Source organism: Ochotona princeps, chromosome 28 (assembly GCF_030435755.1).
Source record: "Ochotona princeps isolate mOchPri1 chromosome 28, mOchPri1.hap1, whole genome shotgun sequence".
In the NCBI taxonomy this organism is placed as follows: domain Eukaryota; kingdom Metazoa; phylum Chordata; class Mammalia; order Lagomorpha; family Ochotonidae; genus Ochotona; species Ochotona princeps.
Window position 1 is genome coordinate 24,049,833 of NC_080859.1, and position 20,999 is coordinate 24,070,831.

At 52.1% G+C, this 20,999-nt stretch overlaps 1 protein-coding gene and 1 long non-coding RNA gene across 3 annotated transcripts in view; one reads left to right on the plus strand and one right to left on the minus strand.

The window, feature by feature from the left end:
• Positions 1 to 407: 407 nt before the first annotated feature.
• Positions 408 to 20,999, minus strand: part of PIK3R1 (phosphoinositide-3-kinase regulatory subunit 1) — a 77,871-nt gene continuing 57,279 nt past the window's right edge. The window contains exons 5-16 of one of the 2 annotated variants that reach the window (XM_004586143.4): positions 17,507 to 17,638; positions 16,506 to 16,707; positions 16,229 to 16,308; positions 5,259 to 5,361; positions 4,362 to 4,460; positions 4,087 to 4,267; positions 3,739 to 3,864; positions 2,782 to 2,924; positions 2,482 to 2,658; positions 2,309 to 2,377; positions 1,561 to 1,731; positions 408 to 708 (exon numbers count right to left, since the gene is read on the minus strand). In XM_004586143.4, the coding sequence (XP_004586200.2) occupies positions 519 to 708; positions 1,561 to 1,731; positions 2,309 to 2,377; positions 2,482 to 2,658; positions 2,782 to 2,924; positions 3,739 to 3,864; positions 4,087 to 4,267; positions 4,362 to 4,460; positions 5,259 to 5,361; positions 16,229 to 16,308; positions 16,506 to 16,707; positions 17,507 to 17,638 (1,673 nt within the window). In that variant the 3' untranslated portion in view covers positions 408 to 518. Of the gene's footprint in view, positions 709 to 1,560; positions 1,732 to 2,308; positions 2,378 to 2,481; positions 2,659 to 2,781; positions 2,925 to 3,738; positions 3,865 to 4,086; positions 4,268 to 4,361; positions 4,461 to 5,258; positions 5,362 to 6,716; positions 7,012 to 16,228; positions 16,309 to 16,505; positions 16,708 to 17,506; positions 17,639 to 20,999 lie in introns of those variants that run through there. The other variant, XM_004586144.4, reaches the window with a different exon arrangement.
• On the plus strand, positions 2,148 to 3,937 carry LOC131478152 (uncharacterized). Its single transcript, XR_009244337.1, has 3 exons — positions 2,148 to 2,204; positions 2,287 to 2,486; positions 3,834 to 3,937. It is a non-coding gene; the product is annotated as an uncharacterized LOC131478152 (long non-coding RNA).

The following is a 20,999-nucleotide window of genomic DNA, read 5'->3' on the forward strand; positions in this document are numbered from 1 at the left end:
GCCTTTTTGCTCTATAGCACTCATCCGTTAGTCAATGAGCTAATCCACAGTGCGATGCGTCTGGGTCCACCCCCTCACACGGCAATTCTCCCGGCTCCACCAGGCTGGCCCGCGCGTCCTCCAGGCTGGGGCTCGGCCGCCCTCTCTACCCTCACATCTCCATCTCGAGTCCCCACTTGGAGCTGGTAAAGCTTCAGTGAGCATCAACAAGCACCGTGGTTAGAGGCCTCTCTGTTCCTGCACGCAAAGCTTGTTGCGTTTTTTTTTTTTCCCCTCTTTTTGTGTTGTTGCGGTTTTAAATTCAACCCCCCCAAAAAAAACCAAAACCATGAAAACGTAAAACAAAGCCCCTCCGGTTTAGGCCGCCTGTCGTCTTCCTTCGCTTCTTATGGTTGGGTCCAAAGAGAGCTCGAAGTCCCATCTGCAGCTCAGTGCTCAGGCTGGAGAGGAGCCCTTTGCTTCCCAGAGGCCTCGAGGGTGTTTGAACTTGAGGAGAAGGATCGAGGAGGGTGAGCGCTTCATCGCCTCTGCTGTGCATATACCGGGTAGGCTAGTGTGACGTTGAGAGAGTCATTGTGCTGCACGAGCGAGGTGTGTTGGTAATGTAGCACCAATTCCTTCAGGGAGCTGTACAGGTTATAGGGCTCGGCGAAGCCATAGCCGGTGGCTGTCTTGTTGATCACGCAGTGCTTGACCTCGCCGTCCACCCTGGACAGGACAGAGAACGCAGGCTCATCAGGGCGCATGCGTGACGCGGCAGGTGCTTTTCGCTATGTCACATTGACATTGCCGTTGCCATTCGAGGTGAGCTGCCCCAAGGGCTGGTCCCGCCACAGGGGAAAGGGGTTGAGGTTGCTGTCCACCCTAAGCTGGGGGTGACTCAGGCTGGGCTGAGTTTTGGGGGCCCAGCTCAAAGGAACACCTGTGTCTTCATCTTTAGCGTGTTTGAAAGGAAGATGGCAGAGATCTGTTCTCGAACAAGGGTGGTTTGGGACACTGAAGTCATGCCTGTGGCCTATTGGCTAGAACCCCTGGTGTACGGGACAAACACCAGCACCTGCCTGTGCCAGGTGCCCCTGCCTGGTGCTGCGGTTTGCCCTTGGTGCAACTGATACCACCTGCAATTTGGGGTCAGGGGTCCTTCTCTCTGCCAGACCCGAGCATCCCCTCTCCACATTGAATGCCCTCACAATTCTCTACTCTTATAAACAATCTCTCTACAATCTCTGCTCTCCCCGCCCCACTGGCTTGGCTGAATATGAAAACTACTCTCCCAGGAGTCATCTTTTACTGGGGGTGTCTTCCACAGGGACAGGAATGGGGGGGGGGGGGCTCCTTTCTCTGGTGCTCACCACGGTCTGACCAGAACTTTGACCTTGCATGGGACCAATGAAAATAGGAGTTTGCCTTGCGCGAGAGCCTGTTAGAAATACCTCCATCTAGTCCCCCCAAAATGCTCCATTTTAGCGTCTGTCCTGTGGTTCCCAGCAGTAGGCCTTTCCCCATTCCTCGCCCCCAGGTAGGCTGGCTGCAAAGCAGGACCCGCGCGGAGATACGTACACCACGGAGCAGGCGTAGCAGCCCTGCTTGCTGCTCTCGCGGACCAGGAAGGTACCGTCTCGCTTCCCTCGAAGCAGGTTCTCGGCTTTGTTCCGGTTGCTACTGCCAACATTCCAAGTCTTCTCATCATGGTGAGGTAAGTCCTCGTCATCTTCCACCAGTGAGTATTGGCTAGGCAGGGAGCAGAGGGAGTTTCTACAGCCGTCACGTGGCGAGCCCCCAGATGCCACCCCTCACCCACTTGGCAAGGGCCCCTGGTCACTTCCACCTGCTTTCCATCCCTCTTACTGTGCCAGCCTGCCGGCCCCAGGCTGCCGCCCCTTGTACCTCCACCTCTCCTGTCATCATGGGCAGTCACCAAACCAACTTCCCAGGACATCCAGGAGCAAACGCTACTAGTTGAGTTTTCAAGTTAGCTACTGTACTCAATGTACTTGAGCAGTGGGCTCCCGGGACAATGAACAATCCCACTCACTCAACTGGATCAGAAAACAGATGGGCTAGGAATACCAGCACTTTGCAACCAATCCAAAGAAAATGTAAGCTTTAAGACATACAAAACCTGACTGCTTTTTTGTTTTGCTCTGTTCCAGAAATATTTCAGATCAGGAACATCAGTTTACAAGTTTACGGGGAAAATACACGTAAGGCCTCTCTTAGCTAAACTTTGCTTTTTTCAAAACCTCTTGGGTGACGGCACTGAATTTCTACTTTTTGGGCCCTAAGAGATGGGCCATGCTGGACTTACTCTTCCGTGTTCTCGTTGCCCAGCCACTCGTTCAGCTTCTTCTGCCGGACACCCTTCTGAGTCAACCACCTGCCGCAACACAGTTTCAAAAAGAAAATGCGTGAATGGCCCATTCTCCAGCCGAGTCGTCATGCCCATCACCCCCCACCCACCGTTCGCTTCCACCCACGTACATCAGGTACTGGTCTCTGGTCTTTCTCAGCTGGATGAGATCTGGTTTAATGCTGTTCATGCGTTTGTCAATCTCCCGGTATTCGGCTGCCTGCTTCTTCAGGTCTTCCTCCAGCCGCCTCCGACTATCAATGATCTCGCTGATTCGCGACTTTAACTTGTCATAATTATGCATGATCCTGCAGGCAAGCAGAGCAGGGCAGCTGTGAGGACCGGGGGACACCATGCAGGTTTCCCGCAGGGTTCACCACAGCTACCTGACACTTGTCCTCCAGCAAAGCAAGCACCTCTGGCTTACCCACCTTTGTATTTCTTTCTCATTGCCTTCGCGTTTAAACTTCTCTATGTATTCCTTGCTGTACCGCTCCTGGGTTTGGCACTGTTCTTCAAATATTTTGATGGTTTCATTAAATGCTTCAATAGCTGTTCTTTTCATCTGGATTTCCTGTGACACAATTTCAATAAGACAGTGTCATGGCTTTCATAGGACAATTTCTTCTTGCACCGCTACAAGGACATCTGACCTAGACTATCATGCAGCTTTAGGTCCAGTGGGTTTGGGGTTTGGGGTGAGGATTAGTTCTAGGTCTCCCATGGGCGACAACACCAGTGAAGTCTCTTACGTCAAAGGGAGTCATAGTTGCACGTGACTGACCCCCACTGTTTCATCTGTTATAACTGGATGATTTAAATACCTACTACAAGGCAAGTGCTATGTAAACAACAGCCACATTGTATTGTTTAGAGGATGACGAAGGAGAAAGATAATGTCCACGCGCAAACAGATGTGGCTCCAAAAATACGAAGGCTTGGCTGTACTCTGGTAGCGTGGAAGGACGCAAATTCACAGAACTCATTACAGTAAGAGTTTCCCACAAATGCACTCTTCCTTTGGGGAGCTTCTCATTCCCTGGAAAATAGTGCCTTGCTACTCTGTTACTGTGCTAAGTCATCCCAGTGGAGAGCAAGTGCAAGATCCTTCTCCATTAGATACACGATGGCCCAGACAGGACAAGCCTTCTGTAAATGCAGGCTTTGCCTTAGGAGACAGCACAAGTCTGCAAACATTTATTATTCGATTCTGATCGGGAACTATGTCCAATGAACCTAAAATTCATCGTGACCCCTTCCACGCCCATGTCAACGGCATTGGAAGCTCTACGGATACCCTACTGAATCAATCCGTGATCACACCGCTCTGCCACTTGCATGGTGTTCTAACAAGTAACCTTTGAACCTGACTTTCACAGGACACTTACCTGCGAAGTGCGGGTATACTCTTCATATAATCTATCATATTCTCGACTTTTTTCTTGAAACTGAGTGTTATATTCATGTAATTTTTTCCCTACAGCTTCAATATTATCTTCTTTAACAACCTGATCCTAGAAAAAAAAAAGATGGGAGACAATAGGAAAGAGGAAAAATAAATTCAACCAGTACGAGTTAACCAATAAACCATTGTTCAACAAAACAGCCAGCACGCAAAAATCTTTCAAATTGGCATTTTCCTTGGCACTTTTAAGAGCACAGGCTTTAAGGTCTGACTGAATGTAATTCATCTGCTTAAATATTACAGGGACTTCATCCAGACATGGCAACCTTACCTGCTGGTATTTGGACACTGGGTAAAGCAACTTCACATCCAGCTTGGGATTGTACTGCGCCAGGGATTCATTCCGGTAATGGTTTATTAGTTCCACCACAGAGTTGAAGGTTAATGGGTCAGAGAAGCCATACTTCCCATCCCGGTGAAATATTTTGATTAATTTGTTATTTCCTCCTTTCCTGTAAAACACAGTAGAAAAATCGTGGCATGATTAGCTGGAAGACACACACACACACACACGTCACCAACCATCCCAGCTGCACTGCGGCTCACCTTAGTGTAAGCGTGTAATCCCCGTGCATTTTTGTAGAAGCGTCTCGTACCAAGAAGGTTCCGTCCGCCGTATCCCGAAGCTTCTCATTCACTTCTTCCCTGAAATTGACAAAGCCACGAGACCAGGCTCACCTAGGGGCTTTGGTGATGGCCGGGCTGTATTTTTTTTTTTTCTCAGTCTACTTTCTCTTGAGAGCAGCTTTAACTTCACAGCAAGCACGAACACAAAGTACAGCATGTTCCCGTTCGCCTCCTGCTGCAGTCTTGCCTCGTGGAACGACTTTTTCAGAGTTCACTGATCATTTCTTTACATGGGAGTGTTAGCCATTCCAGGCCCATTAAAAAAAAAAAAAAAAAAAGCCTCCAGGCCCCCATTGGTAAATAAGTGTACCCACTTTTGCCAGTGGGTGTTAGACTTTTGATTTTTTTTTTTTTTAAGTCAAAAACTACCTTCTCTGGTAAATCAGCGCAGATCTGATGATTGCTAAAAGGCTTTTCCAGCCCCAGCCACCCCCCCCCCGCCGCCTCAAAAGCTAAGAACAGGTCCCCTGGTGCTGTCTGAAGACAGCAGCCCCAACTCTGTGAGTTTCCCTTTTGGGGAGAGGGAGGACCTTTGCACTCTGTCTGTAGGCAATGCCACCTCACTCCGCTGCTGCCCCGACATCTCTGTCAGTAAGGAGTCTTAGCCAGGATGTAATTTCCTGAGCCAGCCAGCACCCACAGCGCTCAGAGCCCAGTGACTTTTCTGGTCTGCTTTGGCTGAGCACCAACTATGCTGCGTGCTTAGGTTGGCTGACATCCTAAAGACAGGACCCGGTGAGCTGGTACTCTCCTGTTCCTTAACCCGACACTCCACGGAGGGTCGTGACATGGGAGGGGGGTCTGCGAGAGCCTCACCTTGAGATGTCGCCCCAGTACCATTCAGCATCTTGCAAGGACATACTGTTATTCATACCGTTGTTGACTACAGGAGTGGGTTTGGGTGGCTTGGGAGGCAGTGCTGGGAAGGAAAGAGAAAGACAAAGTTGTCGGCAAGTCCAACTTCAAGCCAACATCGGGTGGTGCACCTTGCATTTCTGCGGGGCCAGATTTCTCAAACAAACCACAGTTACTCACAGCTCCAGGCACCGTGGAATATATATATATATATATATATCTTTTTAAGAGAGAAAAATTCTAAAGATGAACAAAAAGTGGAACGCATTTCACACTAAATCCAGAACCCAGGCAATTCTCTGTTGACCGGGTTCTCCAAGTTGCACGCCTGATCAAATCCACTCAAGTAAGAAACGGAATCTATGAGCAGGACTTTGCTTTGGTTTGCCCTGATTTAATTACAGAAAGACAAACTCGGTCTCTCCTCCACAGATGCAGCGCGAAAAGGGAAATGCCCCTCTTCGGGCACGGGCTCGGCAGAGGGAGGAAGTGGACCTCTCTAATCTGAGCTGTCCAGGCACTGGCCTGCCAAAAGCCACTTTAGGAAACTTGTCTGCCACCCCAAGCTCTGCAGCGTTAATAGTCTGTTGGCTAAACTCTGCTCTCTGCCTGGCTGATTAACAACCAGGACCTGCTCCATCCCAGTGGCACAGCGCGATTCCACATCTATTAATCAGTCCCAAATAAAAAAGACTACAGTGTTTCTGAGGTTTTTAAACAAGGGGTGGTAACAGTGAAATCTGACAATCTGGGACACAAAAAATGGAGCAGGCATTTTCGGCTCAAATCCCAAAAAGTTTCCAGGCAGTTCTGAGAGCGTGACAAATGATAAGTGATCCCCCACAACGCCAGCCATGTGTCCACTTACGAGAGCCCACATCTTCTCTCCCCATAGCCTCGGAAGACAAGACAGCGAGCCAAGTCTCCACGGGCGACCGAGGGCCCCGTGGCGGGTCCTGGAGAAGCGAGTTGCAATCACGGCTCTGTCTCACATGCCGTCTGCCTTAAAGGACCCGGTGCTCACCCTGCGAGATGCCACACTGCCCTCATGCCTGCTGCCCTGAGGACAGCACAGCACCCGTCCTTTCCACTCAAGGAACCAAACACAACAGAGACACCACGCAGCAAGGGACCACAGACTCCACAAAAGGCACCAGCGAAGCCGTGGACTTGACTTCCTTCCTATTCAAGTGACAGTAAGTATGACCACACACAGCCGCCGCAGGCAGGCAGGCAGGCAGGCAGGCTGGCTACATTTCAAGCTGTGCTGAACTCATTTTTAATCAATGAAACAAATAAATAAAAATAGGCATCTAAACAAGACCGGACACGGCAACTCTCCACCCCACCCCCAGCCAAAAAAAAAAAAGAAAGAAAAAAAAAAACTAGCTTTCTTGCAAATAAGACTGCAGATTTTACCTGGCGGATCCATTTCTATATAAAACATCAAGTCCGTGCCACAGTGGATATCTGCCTTGGCATAGTCTAAATCCATGTCATCCATGTTCCAAATGGTGTTGTACATTTGTGCGAGAGTTGCCTTGGCTGAGCCCCGTGAGCAGAAAAGAAGTGTGGCTTTCTTTGTCATGGTGTCTTGGAATTCATTTTAAAACCTATAAGGGGCTGCACTGTAACCTATGACATCACACCAGCCCAGCCAATCAAGTCAGAAAAATGTCAGCAGACCACTCCTGCCCAGCCTGTACACCGTCCCCACCTCGCCCGAGAACCCACATTTCGGAGAACCGCAGTCGGGGAGGCTGTTTAATGAGCCTCTTCTCCACGAGCAGTGAGTTTTCTAATTCCTTTCTGATTAGCCCTTGCGGCATGCTCAGCTCGGCGAGGCAGCTGGCAGCATGACAGGCTCTGATCCGCGGCAGCTCAGCCCTCCCCGCCCCCCTGCCTGGCGTCCCCTCCAGTCCCTCCCACCCCTAGCAGTGCATCTGGGTTTACAGATAAACTCGTCTTTCCTGGGTTTAGAAATCTGACAAAGACAGCAGGAGAGTCCGCTTTGGCTATGTTTGAACAATCCTGAAACTGTTCCCCTACCGTATGAAAAGCCGAAAGGAGTCAGAAATCTGGGGATTTAATTTCGCTCTCCCCTCACTCCCCAGACACTCAGAACTTCAACCATCAATCACACCCCCGTCAGAAAGCATAACCCGAGGACCAGGGGCAGACCACATTACCTCCGCCACCACATACTCCCAAGAGACAGGGCAACTCGGCAAAACCAGGCAGTCGCCGAACAGGCACGCGGTGCCGTTGCCAGCGGCAATTACCCAGACACAACTGGCAGTGTCCATGAGAAGTGTACTGCTGCTGGCTCAGGCTGGGCAAGGCATGGTGCTGCCTCCCACAACGGGCAGAAGGCAGCGCTGTGTGCACAGCATCTCACTGGTAGACCTGTCTTCGCCGCCCAACAGGAGGGTGATGTCATCTTTTTTTTTTTCCCCTTGCCTTTGCATTTCCCCCTTTATCTCCAAAGCTGGCTCTTAGCGGGACAGAAATCAATTTCCCTACAATCTGATGATTAATCCTGGCTCCTTCAAGCCGTTCCTGCTCCTAGCGCTGGCACCTGTGTGGGAGCCTCACTCCCATTTACCGCACTGCGATGGGGGAAGGGAGTAAATGTGGCTCATTTTTTAAAAATGAAAAAAGCCAGTGGGCTTTGTGAGGTATGTCCATATCTGTGAGCTATTGCTGCAATATTTTAAAGTATGCAGAGGCCCCTGAAACTCATCCTCTTGTAAGACAGATCAAAGACAGACTTATCACTCTCTGGGCATGGGTGGCTTCTGCCACTCCCAGCTGTAACCTTCCCACCCCACCCTCTCCCACTCACACTTTCCTATTTGCTGAGAGCTTTAGTTAAGCCTACGGGCAAAGACAAAATGGGGGGGGGGCGTTCAGAAAAAGTCTTAGCAAGTCCTCCAGGTTGTTGGGGCCAGACCTACAGACCCGCCCCTGAGAGCAGGGTGGGGAGGGGGTAACGTGCCCTTGTGGGCGCTCAGTGAAAAAGTGCCAAACGGGGGGGGGGGGAGGGAGAGGAGGAGCCGGGCTAGCCCACCGAGGGAGAAGCAGGTGTCCTCGCAGCGAGGGCAAAGAGACTCTCCAACGAAGCTCTAAATCTTGACCCGCAAGCCAGCGCCCAAGGCGCCCCGCACCATCTCGTTGCAGCAAGCACGTCCCTCGCCTTCCTCCCGCCTGCACGCCCCAGACAGCACACCCGGAGCTCACACCCCAACAGCCGCTCCGCCGCCGCAAAGGTGCTCAAAGTGCTCAAAACAAACGCGACTTACTTTGCAGGTTATGCATTTCGGCGGTTTTCCTTTAAATGTTTACATCCAACGTGGAGGGTGGCGAGAGGGGGGAATAACCAAATTTCAAAAAGCTATTCCACCAGCGAACTGGGGCCAAGCCCCCAAGGCTTCCCCACCCCTGGCGCAGGTTCGGAGCAGCCACCGTGCGCACGCAGGGGCGGGGTGCAGCGATGACAGCGGGACCCCCTCGGGCAGCCCACTGGGTCAGCCTACTGCGCCCAGGAGGGCAGGCGCGAGGCGGGCGCTGGCACAGCGCTCTCTGATAAAGATCGCGGCTTCATGATTAACTTGGGCAGGTTCAAATATTTGCTGAGCTAGGGATTTCGGGAGGGGGCAGGGAAGCCCGAAAGTCAAAGTTGTCAGCGGCTGACAAGTGGCCCGAGGCATGCCCAGCTCGCTCATTTTTGCCAAGGAAATGAGAAGGCCATTGTGAGGGGACTCAAAATAGTGCCCCTGGTCTCAGCGGCACGCAGGCTGCTGTTTGGGGCTCCCGGAGCCTGCAGCGAAGCGAGGCGCTCTGCGAGGCCAAACACAGGAAGTGGCTGAGCGTTTGGCAAAAATAGACTCAAAGCGGCTCTTGTGGAGCGAGGATGCCTCCAGCGCGCCCCCGCAGGGTGGACCGCAGGTGCCCCGCGACCCCGGGAGGGGGAGGGCACACAGGATAGCCAGGCCCGTGCCACCCGCACCAGGCTAAGACCAGCTCGAATGAGACCACTGGCGTCCCAAAGGACCAGCTGGCAGCCCTTAAAGGGGCTGCACTTGCCGGCCCTGGGGGAGGCGGGGCTCCCCGGACGCAGGCCACCCTGGCCAGGGGATGTGTGTCCTTCCCACGAGCAAAGCTGCTGTGAGCTGCACTGTCTCAGCCTCGTTGGAGGCCACCTCAACCTTCAAGATTGTGCTTCCCAACAATGTCAAGCACCCAAAATCATCACGCTTGAAAACCACAAACCAAGGCCCCTGGGCACCACGTCCACACGGCGACAAGGAGGTACCAAATCCAGGGGCCACCCTAGGAACTTCCCCCACCCCACTCCCTGCCCGCTTCCCTGGGCCAGAGAAGGCGCTAGATGAATGACAAGCAACACTGAAATTGGCTTCTTTGAAGCTGCATGCAAGACATTCACACCCTCCGCCCCCTTCTGCTTTCTATTTTTAACCTATACAAGCCACCTTGCCACTCCCTTTGAAGAAGGTGGGTCAGGAGTGCATGACTCTCCCCAGTGATGACAAAGAGAGCCATGGGCTGACACAGAGCCTTGCTTGGCGTATCCAGAAGGCCGTCCCAGCTTCCCTCTGGGGCCGCAGGCACATATTGGTGATCATCTCCTATGGGTGGGCACAGGACGGTCTACAAGTCAGTCGGTCAGCTAGTCTCAGGGCCAGCCGGTCATGTGTGGTAGCCTGAGCTACATCACCTTTCCCTACTTTTAAAAATAGCCTCTCCCAAGTTAGAAGCGTCAGACACGCCCGTTTCCTAAGGGACACCTGTTAGGGGCCAAGGGATGCTCCTTCACGTCACCACTTTAAAGACTCAAGCGCCCCCTAGGGTCCAACACTGTATTTTCGGCTTCACCAAGTATCCACTGAAAAGGAAGGCAACCTGCACTGACGGGCAAAAGGTCTTAAAAATAGATTTGGAAAGTTGGCTGCACAGCAACTTTCCACACTGTGTGTGCAGTCCCCAACCAGAGGTTCTCTTAGGTGCCTGGAGGTGGGAGCCGCGTCGTGGCCCTTCCACACGCACGCGGCTCATCAGCTTCAAAGGGGAGCCCTCTGCTGGCCGAACAGGAGCAGTACCCCAGGACAGGGCCAGAGCGCTTACACAGACTGGGGCAAAACAGGATTCCAAACTTTTCTGAAATTCACGCAGAGTTCCCCCCTCCCCCAATATGCACTTCACAGAAACCTTTTAAAGACCTGTCGGGTGCAGGTTTTTCAAAACGTACTCCACACCAACATAAAACACTTTCATCCCATTTCCATGAACATCTGGAGCTCCTTCACAACACTGAAAACTTCACACAAACATGTTTTTTACAACTGTCACTTAAGATACATGGCTCACTAACAATTAGCAAATAAAAACCACATAAAAGCAGAATCATGATACTTTGTCACAACTTAGCAAGTATTTGTCAAGTTTTAGGAAAACTTTTAGGAAAATGCGTATTTTAATATTGGCATTACACAGGGACCTCCAAGAACCAGCCACAGGAGAAAACTTGCATAAACTATTGAGCTCATTCCTCTTTCTAGATACTTTAAAACAACAGGTAGCATTTTTTCCAACCTTCAAATTTTTTTGCACACACACACACACACACACAAAAACTTTCAGGGGCAGAACAAAACAAAACAAATAGCCACAGGCTGTCATGGCACAGGCTGGGAACATGTTTCTTGAGCCTTAACGTAGGCTTGTAAGTTACAGGGGAAACACTGTATCTCCTTGGTAGAAAACCTGCCACCTTGCAGCTTCCGCCTGGAAAACCTCAGCCTGTCTGCTGGCCATCACGCAGGCAGGCAGGAAAGATCCTTAGAGCTAGGCAGGAGAGGACTGGAAAGTGAGTGAGCCACGCCTCCAGGTAAGGGTGCTCCGAATGCCTGCCTTCGCCGCCAAGACAAGTCAGGTGAGAGCACTCTTTGAGGATGCAAATTCTCTGCCCCACAGCCCGATTATTCTTTACCGCCCATGCTAGGGAAAAACATCTCTTTGCATTGACAAACCCAGGTTTACAGAGGCATAAAATCAGGCACATTCTGGAAGGGGGGGGGGGGGTGTCAGAAAGGGCTCCACACCTTGCCCTTTGGGCAGCATTAAGACTTCACCCTGTTGTTTTGCCCGTGAGAGAGAAGCCAGCGCTGTGAAAACAAAAGTAAAAGTGGCTGCCGCTTCTGCCACCGCCCCGCACCCCACGTGCGCCACAAAACACATCTGTTTTGGGGTACACACACGCGCACACACAAGCTGGTCTTTTCTGAGCAAGCCATGTGTGTGTGGACGGACTTTCTGTACTTGTATCCGTCTCAGCACATTGAGTTTCTGTCAAGCTTTCATTTCTCGCCTTTGAAATGACTCTCAAATGGGAGACCACATTTTAAACCCAATAAAAAAATTTTAAAAAAATAAATCCGAGAAAAGTAAAACCCCTTGAAAGTCATTTCCCTCTGCCCTAAGTGCTTGCTTTAGTCTTGGTGAGGAAACCAAACCCAGAGCACCGAACACCAGATTTAGGAATCTGGCTCTTCCTGGTGCATGTCTGGCTATGCGCTGGTGGTTCAAACTTAACTTTGACAGGTGTGGAAGGGCTGGGGGGGAGAAAGAGTCGCTGATTTCCCACTCTGGGCTTGAGGGCGCACTAGGACACTGCAATTAGGCTACATTCATATTTCTGCAGGCATCTACGAACTCTGAAATAGGTCAACACACCTACAATGGGTTCCATTCAAAATGCACTCCATGTTAAACGGGTCCATTTTGACCATGGTTACTTCTATGCAATTTCACTTTAGCGACCCAAGTATGAACAGGGTAAACAGAACGCAAGATCATTCAGGGAAACTCGCCGCGCAGCTTGCAGGCTTTTTGTAAGGCTTTTGGTAACAAAGGGAACAGCGGTGTGTCAGCAGCGCTGACAGCTCCCTCTGTGGACTCAAGCTTTCCAGATCTTCACGTCCCTTCAAGCCTTCTGGTTCTTGGCAGCGTTAAACATGCTGTTGCATGGAAGTCCTTTCAGCAAGTTGGGAAGTCTATCCAAAAACTAAACATCAAATACGTTCTTGGGGACGATGATTTTGCTGCACGCAGGGGACTGCTCCAAACAACTGCAGCGTCCCTGCCACGCAGAAACGGGAGCGGCTGTTTCACAAACAGGAAACACTACACAACAGGGCGTCCAACTACAGGCGACAGGCACACACGTACTGCACTGGCGACTCCACATGCTGGTCAGGCCCAAGAGGGACCCGACTGGGTGCACATCAAGAGGAAGGTTCTTGGGGCTCGGCGGCGTGGCCTAGTGGCTAAGGTCCTCGCCTTGATCCCATATGGCCGCTGGTTCTAATCCTGGCAGCTCCACTTCCTCTCTCTCTCTCCTCCTCTCAGTATATCTGACTTTGTAATAAAAATAAAAAAAAAATTTAAAACAAAAGAGGAAGGCTCTTTCTGGGACTACTGGGCGCTTGGGGTGAGCTGTGCCAAGGCACCTGGGCAAGGTGACAGAGGGAGCGTAGTGCTAAGCTCCAGGCCACTCCCCTTAGCACGCCGCACACAGAGCCAAGGGCCTCATTCCGAAGCGCCTTCTTACCACGCGATGCACCCACGAGGTTGGCAACTCCACGCAGAAGGCCTTTTTCAGTTGGGCCTGCAAATACCTGCAGGCTCCCCGATGCTTCAGGTGCAGTGCAGCTGGCTGTGAAAGTGGGGCAGTGGGGACGAGGGCCTGACAGCACGCGGCTCCCGAGGACTTGTGGTCTAACGGAGGCGGAGCTGCAGGACGAGGCCCGTGCTCTGGCAGGTTCCCCTCCAAGTCGAGGCTGGTGTGACAGACAGGACACAGATGGGACAGGGGTCATGCATTTCTCTGCTGCTCAGCTCACAGGGTGCTCTTAAGCAGCCCGAGAGAGGAAGAGAGAGAGAATCACTCCCATCTCACAGTCTGGAAAAGCTGACTTCGGTAAGCCACCAAGAGCTGGGGATGAAATCCAGAATGAAATGACTCAACCGCTCTTTCCGGGGTGGCTCCAAAGGCGGCACCGGGGCCCCTGAGCCAGGCAACCATAAACAAAGACATCGTGTCTTCTGACTCTGTGTGAGCCCGAGGATGTGGTGGCGTGCCGTGCAGTGAGCGCTGGAAGCGGCAGGGCGCTCTTTGATTGGATACTCAGAGCAGCCCCTTTTGCACAGGAAGCTTCTGAGGGTAGCTGTAGGCAGCTGTGACCCGTGCAGGCCAGGGAACAGAGGTTAGACCTCTGCGTGTCCCCAGGCCTCGCTGGCCGGGGCCTGCCTCTCCACACCAGTGATTCATATGACCCGTCACTCACAGTACGCATTGCCTCGTGAAAGTCCAAGGCTTCATGCTTTGCAATGCGTTTTCAATGTCAGGAACCGGAATGTTCTTTCTCCTTCCTGGATTCAACATGTATACCTGGTTCTTTAAGGCCACTTCCAGGTTCTCTTCCTCCACAGGCCTTTCCTGTTGCCCCAGCATGCTCAGAGTCTTTTGCCCTTAGGAGCACTCGCACACCCATCTGATATTTCATTTACATTGCAGGTGGACAGGTCATATTTGAGTTGAGAGCTGGCCTCATGTGTCATCCTGGACCAAGGGCAGGCCAGAAGTGCTGTACATCAGCCCCAGAACAGAGAGATTCTGTCTCTCTTGCATTTCAGCCAAGGATACAATTCGATTGCCTAACAGCAAAGTTACTACAGGTGACTGAGAAGTGGCAGATTTATGGCCATTGGCTGGAGGCGGGCTGGCGCTGTGCTTCTGAGACACCCTCCGGCAGGAACACAGGGAGGACTCTAGGAAAACACTGCATTCCCACCAGGAACTCACATCTTTACCCTGGGGGGGCCGAAGGGGGGGAGGGGATGGCTGCCAATCATCTGCACTGGAGCCCTGCCTCATTTCTCAGTAGCTCAGGATGGGAAGGGCAGGGGTGGTACAAGGTTTCCACCACTGAGACACACGGACGCATGCGCGTCTCCCAAAGGGCCCACAACCAGGACTAGGGCAGGGAGCTCAGAGGAAGGCTAAGACCGAGGGTGCCGAAATGACTTGCATGCAATTCACTGTGTCAATCCTGGGGATGACCCAGCGAATGTTCCAGACTTTGTCATCCCAAGAAGCACAGCAGAGGGAGCTGATCCTCCTTTGCAGCTGGTACCGCCCCTGCTACCATCCTCCAGAGGGAGCCAGGGTCCTGGGGGACCCATGCAGGAGCTCTACGGGTATGCAAGGGGCAATCCCAGCTTTTACTTTGCAGAAATTGAGCAGCGATAGATCAAAGACGATTAAGCGACTTCAAGCCAATCGAGCTCCACCACAGATCCCACTAGGCTCCCTCCAGTAGCAATTCTCAAGAACGCTGCAGTCACGCGGCCAGGGGATCTGGCAAGCCCTGCCTGGCTGTCGGCATCCTTTTCCTGCAGTTCCCTTCAGATGACAAGGATAACTGGTTCTCTAGCCCTTGACTGGGAGCGGGACCGTGCCCTGCTTGGTCTGTAAGACATGCGTCAGTACCAGTCAGAAGCAAGTGGGCAGGTCTCAGTTCAGCCCTTTGGCACAGGGTCCTGCTTAATCGTGTTCATTCTCCCCCTTGCCCACCTTCCCAGGGAGTCTTGGGGTAGTGGTTCAAGTGCCAAGTTCCACACTTCCACCTTCACGGCTTCCTACCAACAACTCTGAACGTCAAGGTTGAACTCCCACGGCCACTGACCAACCATGGACAAGTGACCCAAGTGGTCACGTGAGATGAAACCTTCTGGCTATCCCTTAAAGCTCAAGGGCACACCTGCTGACCTAACATTCTGCTTGCTGTGACTCTGTCCCCCTTGCCTGGGGGCTGCCACTGTGGTGTGCCTCAACCAGCAGGTCTGACGCCTCCCCTGCTTTTGCCAACACAACTTGGAACTGTCCCCAAAAGCCCTCCCCCCCATACCTCGCTCTTGAATGGCCACCTGCCGTATCCTCTATGCCAACCCTGCAAACAAGTTTGGAGATTGCCCACTAAGACACAGAAACCACACAGACACAGGGATTGGCTGTACAACTCGACTATCAACTGCACAGCCTGCTGTGCACGGGTCCTGATGCACGCTCCTATGGAAATGAACACGTAATCTACACGAGTGACCTCTGATCAATTACAGATTCATGGTTTTCCATGGAAACTCTAGGCATACCTGAAGACCACGAGCTACACATTTTGCTAGTCCTGAAACTTTAAAGCGGCCTAAGTCACAATCCTAAATGACCACTTTCTGTCAGCTACCTTTTAGCCACTACATAGAAAAGGGAGGTGGTGAGATCTTTTCCACACAAGGAAAACACATCGGCCTCAAAGAAATCCGTGGCTAAGGTGCTCTACGTGTCCTGCTTTGTTAAATGGTTACTTGAACACCAGCTTGCTTTCAAGAAGCCGCTGGCCCACTCCAAGTTGCCGCAAGGAACGCTCCACTTTCATACTGACGGTAGAGTCATTTCCAAAAAAAAAAACACACTCCCAAAATACTTCAAATGACATAGCAACGATAATCCCCTACTCTATAAGCGTTAGAAAGACACACACCAATCTCAACAACTAAAATTGACTCCATAAATTCAACAACCGGAAGCCTAAAAGCTTTGCCACTTTGGAGAATTCTTCCCACACTCTTCACACATATGGGGGTCACTGGCAGCACGTGTTGAAAGCCACCAGGATATTTAGTGCAGCTCTCCGACCTAGGATTTTTTTTTTCCTTCAGATCACAAAATAACACATGGATATACACTGTAATCCTGCCCGGAACCTCAGAGATGCCTAAAGACGTCCATTGTCAAGGCTGGCAAAAAAAAATTGGACAAAAGAGGAGCCATGCTCTGTGCTCAGAGCACTTACCTGGTACAGGCTGCAGCTCATTCCACTCAGTGGAGATCAGAATCTCTATAGCTTTAACGAAGTGTTCCGTGTTCTCGGGGCTGCAAGAAACAAAGCTTATTTGGAGATCTCCGTCCTAAAAAATGAATCGTGGCCATTTAGGCACCTGTAACCTTGCATGGGCAACTGTGAAGTCCCAAACGTTCCAATACAGTTGTGGGCCAATCCGGTGGCCACCGCCCACCCGCTCCTCACTCCCCCAGAACCCCAGAATCCCGGGTTCCCTTCTTTCTCTTACCTGGCTGCAGGGAATCGGAAAAGCATAGGGCTGAAGATCTCGGCGAGCACTCTGGCACTTAGGAGATTCTTGCTGGAGGCCTGCGAGAGCTTGAAGAAATGTTTGAGCAAATGTTGCAGCGTGAGCCAGTGCTGAGGAGGGATGCCAGGCGAGCGGATGAGCTTCTTCAACACCTGCATATAGTCTCCGGGGCTTTGTATTTCTTCATGTTAAAGGGAGAGAGAGAGAGAGTGGGGGGCGGGGGCGAGAAAAAAAAAATGCATGACTATTTCCAGTCTGTCTTCCTCCCGGACCACCGCTCTTGTGTTCTAGCGGCCGGAGTGAGCTAACGAGCCATCCAGAGGAGCAGAGAGGACTTGGGCTCCGCTCAGTAGAAAATACATTGTGAGAAAGTAGAAAGCTCAAGGCAAATGGAAACGTAAGAAACTCTTCCTGTTTCAGAAACCACAGGCCGTGCACGGTGTTCTAGCGCAAACCTGCCCGGCTGCTAGGCAGAGTCAAGCTGATGCGCTGGCTGGGAGGAGCAGGAGATTGGTATCATGGGGGTTTGACTCTGAAGGTGAGGAACCACAGCTTCCTGTGCTCAAAGCACTCAACTGAGCCGTGGCTCCAAACGTTTGCAGTCCCCTCACTGTCCCTGCCCTCTTCTCTCAACACGTCTAGCTGGTGATGTCCACTTGGACAAGACAGTCAAAACATCTCTGCAGCCTGGACCCTACCTAGTCCTGGGCCTCTGATTCAGGCATTTCCTTCACAGGGGTTGTTACTACTGCTGGAAGGGTAATAAGCAGTTGTTGCAACATGCCTATCGGCTTCCTAAGCAAGTGGGGAGTCTGACTCTCCTCCCCGGGGACAGTGAGGGCCGGCATGGGAAGGAGTGGTGGTGGCGGTGTGGGGAGGACCATTCACCCCTAGACGTGCAGTAGTTGGTTGGGCCACAAGTATACCCACCCCTCAAAACATGCCCCTCCCATCCTGGTCCTTGCTGGAGAGGAACCCACCTTGGGCTAAGGAGACCATCTCGCTGTACACGGCTATGGGAATGACGGGATTGGGTAAGTCCAGGAGATAGCGTTTGAAGGCATCGGCTAACACGTGCACATCCGTCACTGCCAAGTCCACGGCCGCTACGTCTAGGAGAGCAACATTTTAAGAAATCTTTCAGACATTTATTTTGACTTACATGTGAGCCCGGAAAGGAAGGGAGAGGAGGACAGACACAAGGCATGAAATGGTTTTATTACTATTATTGTATTATGAGTACTAGCCTTGCAGAGGTGGCTCGGGGCATTGGGGTAGCACAGCACGCCTGGCCCGGGATTGCCTGGAACCCACCCCCAGCCTTCAGTACAATAAAAACAAACATTGGGCCCGGCAGCATGGCCTAGCGGCTAAAGTCCTCGCCCTACACGCGTCCGGGATCCCATATGGGCGCTGGTTCTAATCCTGGCAGTTCCACTTCCCATCCAGCTCCCTGCTTGTGGCCTGGGAAAGCAGTCGAGGACGGCCCAGTGTGTTGGGACACTGCACCCGTGTGGGAGACCTGGAGGAGGTTCCTGGCTCCTGGCATCGGATCGGCACGCACCGGCCCGTTGCGGCTCACTTGGGGAGTGAAACATGGGATGGAAGATCTTCCTCTCTGTCTCTCCTCCTCTCTCTGTATATCTGACTTTGTAATAAACATAAATCTTTAAAAAAAAAAACTATAAAAACAAACATTGCTGTTCTAGGCTGAACAGTGTTGCATCCTGCCAAGCTCTGAGGGTGCAAGTCTAACCTCCCACCCCCTGTCCCTGCACACCGCAAAAAATGACCATCAACTTGGAGAAGGGGCCTTGGAACAGGCGATCTAGTAAGAGGGAGACGATGATCCAAACCGACAGGTGCCCCTGGAAGAGCAGTACCCTTGGAGTACAGAGACAGACACGCCAGGGACGCAGGCGCAGAGGAGGGTATGCGTGCAGGGGTGGGGCCTCAGGGAACAGCAAACCCTGACCTTGGGCCTCCAGCACAGCACGTAACACAGCGCTGTCACTGAAGTTTCTCTGTGGTATTTTGCATGGGAGTCCCAGCAACTGGAAGCTGCCACCCTTGCCCTCTGGCACCCAGATTTACAGACCCATTCCGGGGGGGTGGTCCTGCCCTGACTGGGAAGTGTTCTAGCTGGGGATGAGCATTCAGGCTTAGCAAATGTTTCCTCCAACCTCAACAGGAAGATGCGGAATGCAGAGATCCCAATGGGAGCTGACATGCCCTTCATCTCCGTATCAGTCTACATCGGCAGACAGAGAGGTTAGAATTTTAGCACCTGATTTCAAAAACATCCAGAAGACAAACCAGCACTCTCTCTTAAGGACCTCTCCCGCAGGCAGACTACAGCCAACCACACCTATGGGCATCCCTACCCCAGGAAGAAAGCTGACAGGTGCATCCGCTGTGTGCTGTATTTTCTATCCAGGAAAAGAGCTCAATTTGATAACGAGCGATGCTTCTCAAAACGACTACGAGCACTCACTGTGTGCAACCCCTAGGATCCTTTGGGGCAGAGAGACAGAATGTTCAGCAGAAAGCAGGGGTAGGACAAAGCAGGAAGGCCCCAGGGCTCCTCCAGCCGCCATACACCAGCGATGCGGAGCTATGAGAAGGTCAGCTGGAGGGAGGCCGACCTAGATGAGCAAAGGTGGTACAGGGAGCTACACCCTGACCCAGCTTGATGAACTGCCCTGCGCACAAGAAACTGCAAAGGAGTTCTGCTCATCTGAAGCCAAGGGATGGGGTCTGAATTCTGCTACAGCTCAGAGAACGTGAAACCCTATCCATAGCCAATGTCCCCGGGTGGCTGTCTGGATTCGATAGTAGCTTAGGAGAAAGAGAAGGCAACAAAGTTGACTCGGAGGTGTGTGCACATCAAGTGGCTAGATCCCCCTGGAGCTTAGTCCCTCTAAACTGAGCTTAAGCCAGAGAACTACTGGCATCTTGAACCAAACTGGCCTCCCCAGGAGGTAGATGTTGTCAAAGATAAGCAGGCTATAGGACAAAGCTTTTAAAAAAAAATCACAGATAGGTCAGCGGGAGGAAAGTTAGGTGGGGCAAAGTGTTAATCACTTAAATGTCTTGCAAAGGGCAACCCGAGAGGTTTATCATCCCTAACAAGTGTGGGGGGCGGGGTGCAAAACCAGTATGTGCAAGTTAAGGACGGTCTGGAAGAAATTCGGTCCAAGTGTAATCAAACACTGTCCAATCACCTGGCGAGTGCAGTGCCACGGGAACCCCGCCCCCGCCAGCCCCAGACACTGTCTCTTTGGCAAGCTGCAGGCCCTCCTGTCTGCTGCTGCCCGTGTGCTACGTGCAACTTCTCTGCTGAGCAAATGAATACCGCTGAGTTTGCTCATTTGGGAAACTGTGATGCCTCACTTGGTAACAGTGAATGGATGTCAGGACTATAAATACGCCCTGGGCCCTCCCTAATGCAGGGCTTCCCTTCGCACACCTGCGTGGCAATGGGTGGTCCTCCATGAAGATAATGGCCCAGCAGTGTGGTCCCTGTGTGGGATCCTGTGTCCTCCTCACCTGGCTGACAGCACCTCCAGGGCATGGATGCAGACTGGCCCCTGCTCCTCCCGCATCCCCGGGAGGCCAGCCCTCCAGCCGGGCTACACTGTGTCGGTTCACCCAGGCTCTTCCTGCCACAGGCATTTGAAAGGGCCCTCCTCATGTGTGAATGAAAACACCTCATGGATGCCCCAGGAGCAACCCAGCTGACGTCAGATTCCACTGGGCCAGGAGACATGGCAAGATTTAGTGATGCTTACGATAATGTAACTTTCAGAATTCCTTGGAGTGTCAGACTTCCACTGTGTGGGATTCCCGCAAAGCAACAACCCTAACACGCTCTCCCAGGAGCATGTCATGGTTCTTGTGTGATGAAGTGTGAGGAGCTAGGCAAGCCCTCTGTCTGGGCTGCAGGCACAGGTAACCCCCGTGTCTGGGAGGCAGGCATCGGCATTCGCTTCTGCCTTGTGTCTCCCTGACTGCCCATGGGACCGCTGACCAGTAACGTCTCCAGCATTTAACTCCACCTTCCCCAACTGATCTCTGTTTAGGTGAGAGGTTCTAGGTGGGGGTACAGGCCGGGGAGAAGGGGCAGGAATTCCCTCTCCCTGGAGACGCCTGACAATGTCCAACGACATTTCTGATCGTTACAACTGGGGTGGTGTGCTCCGAGCACCCAGTGTGTGGGAGATCCCTCTGCGTGCTGTGATAACACACTCAGCACACAGAAGCACATCCCAAGACGCACATCGGTCACCTGATCTGCTTCAAGAGAAACCAACAAGGGCAGAAAAATTCACACCACTGAGGCTTCAACACCACAGGCAACCGATTGTTCATTTCAGGGGAAAACAACAGAAAGAAGAGAAAAAAGAAGAGGAAGAGGAGGAAGATGAAGAAGAAGCAGGAAGAGATGAGGGAGACAGAAAGGAAAGAAAAAAG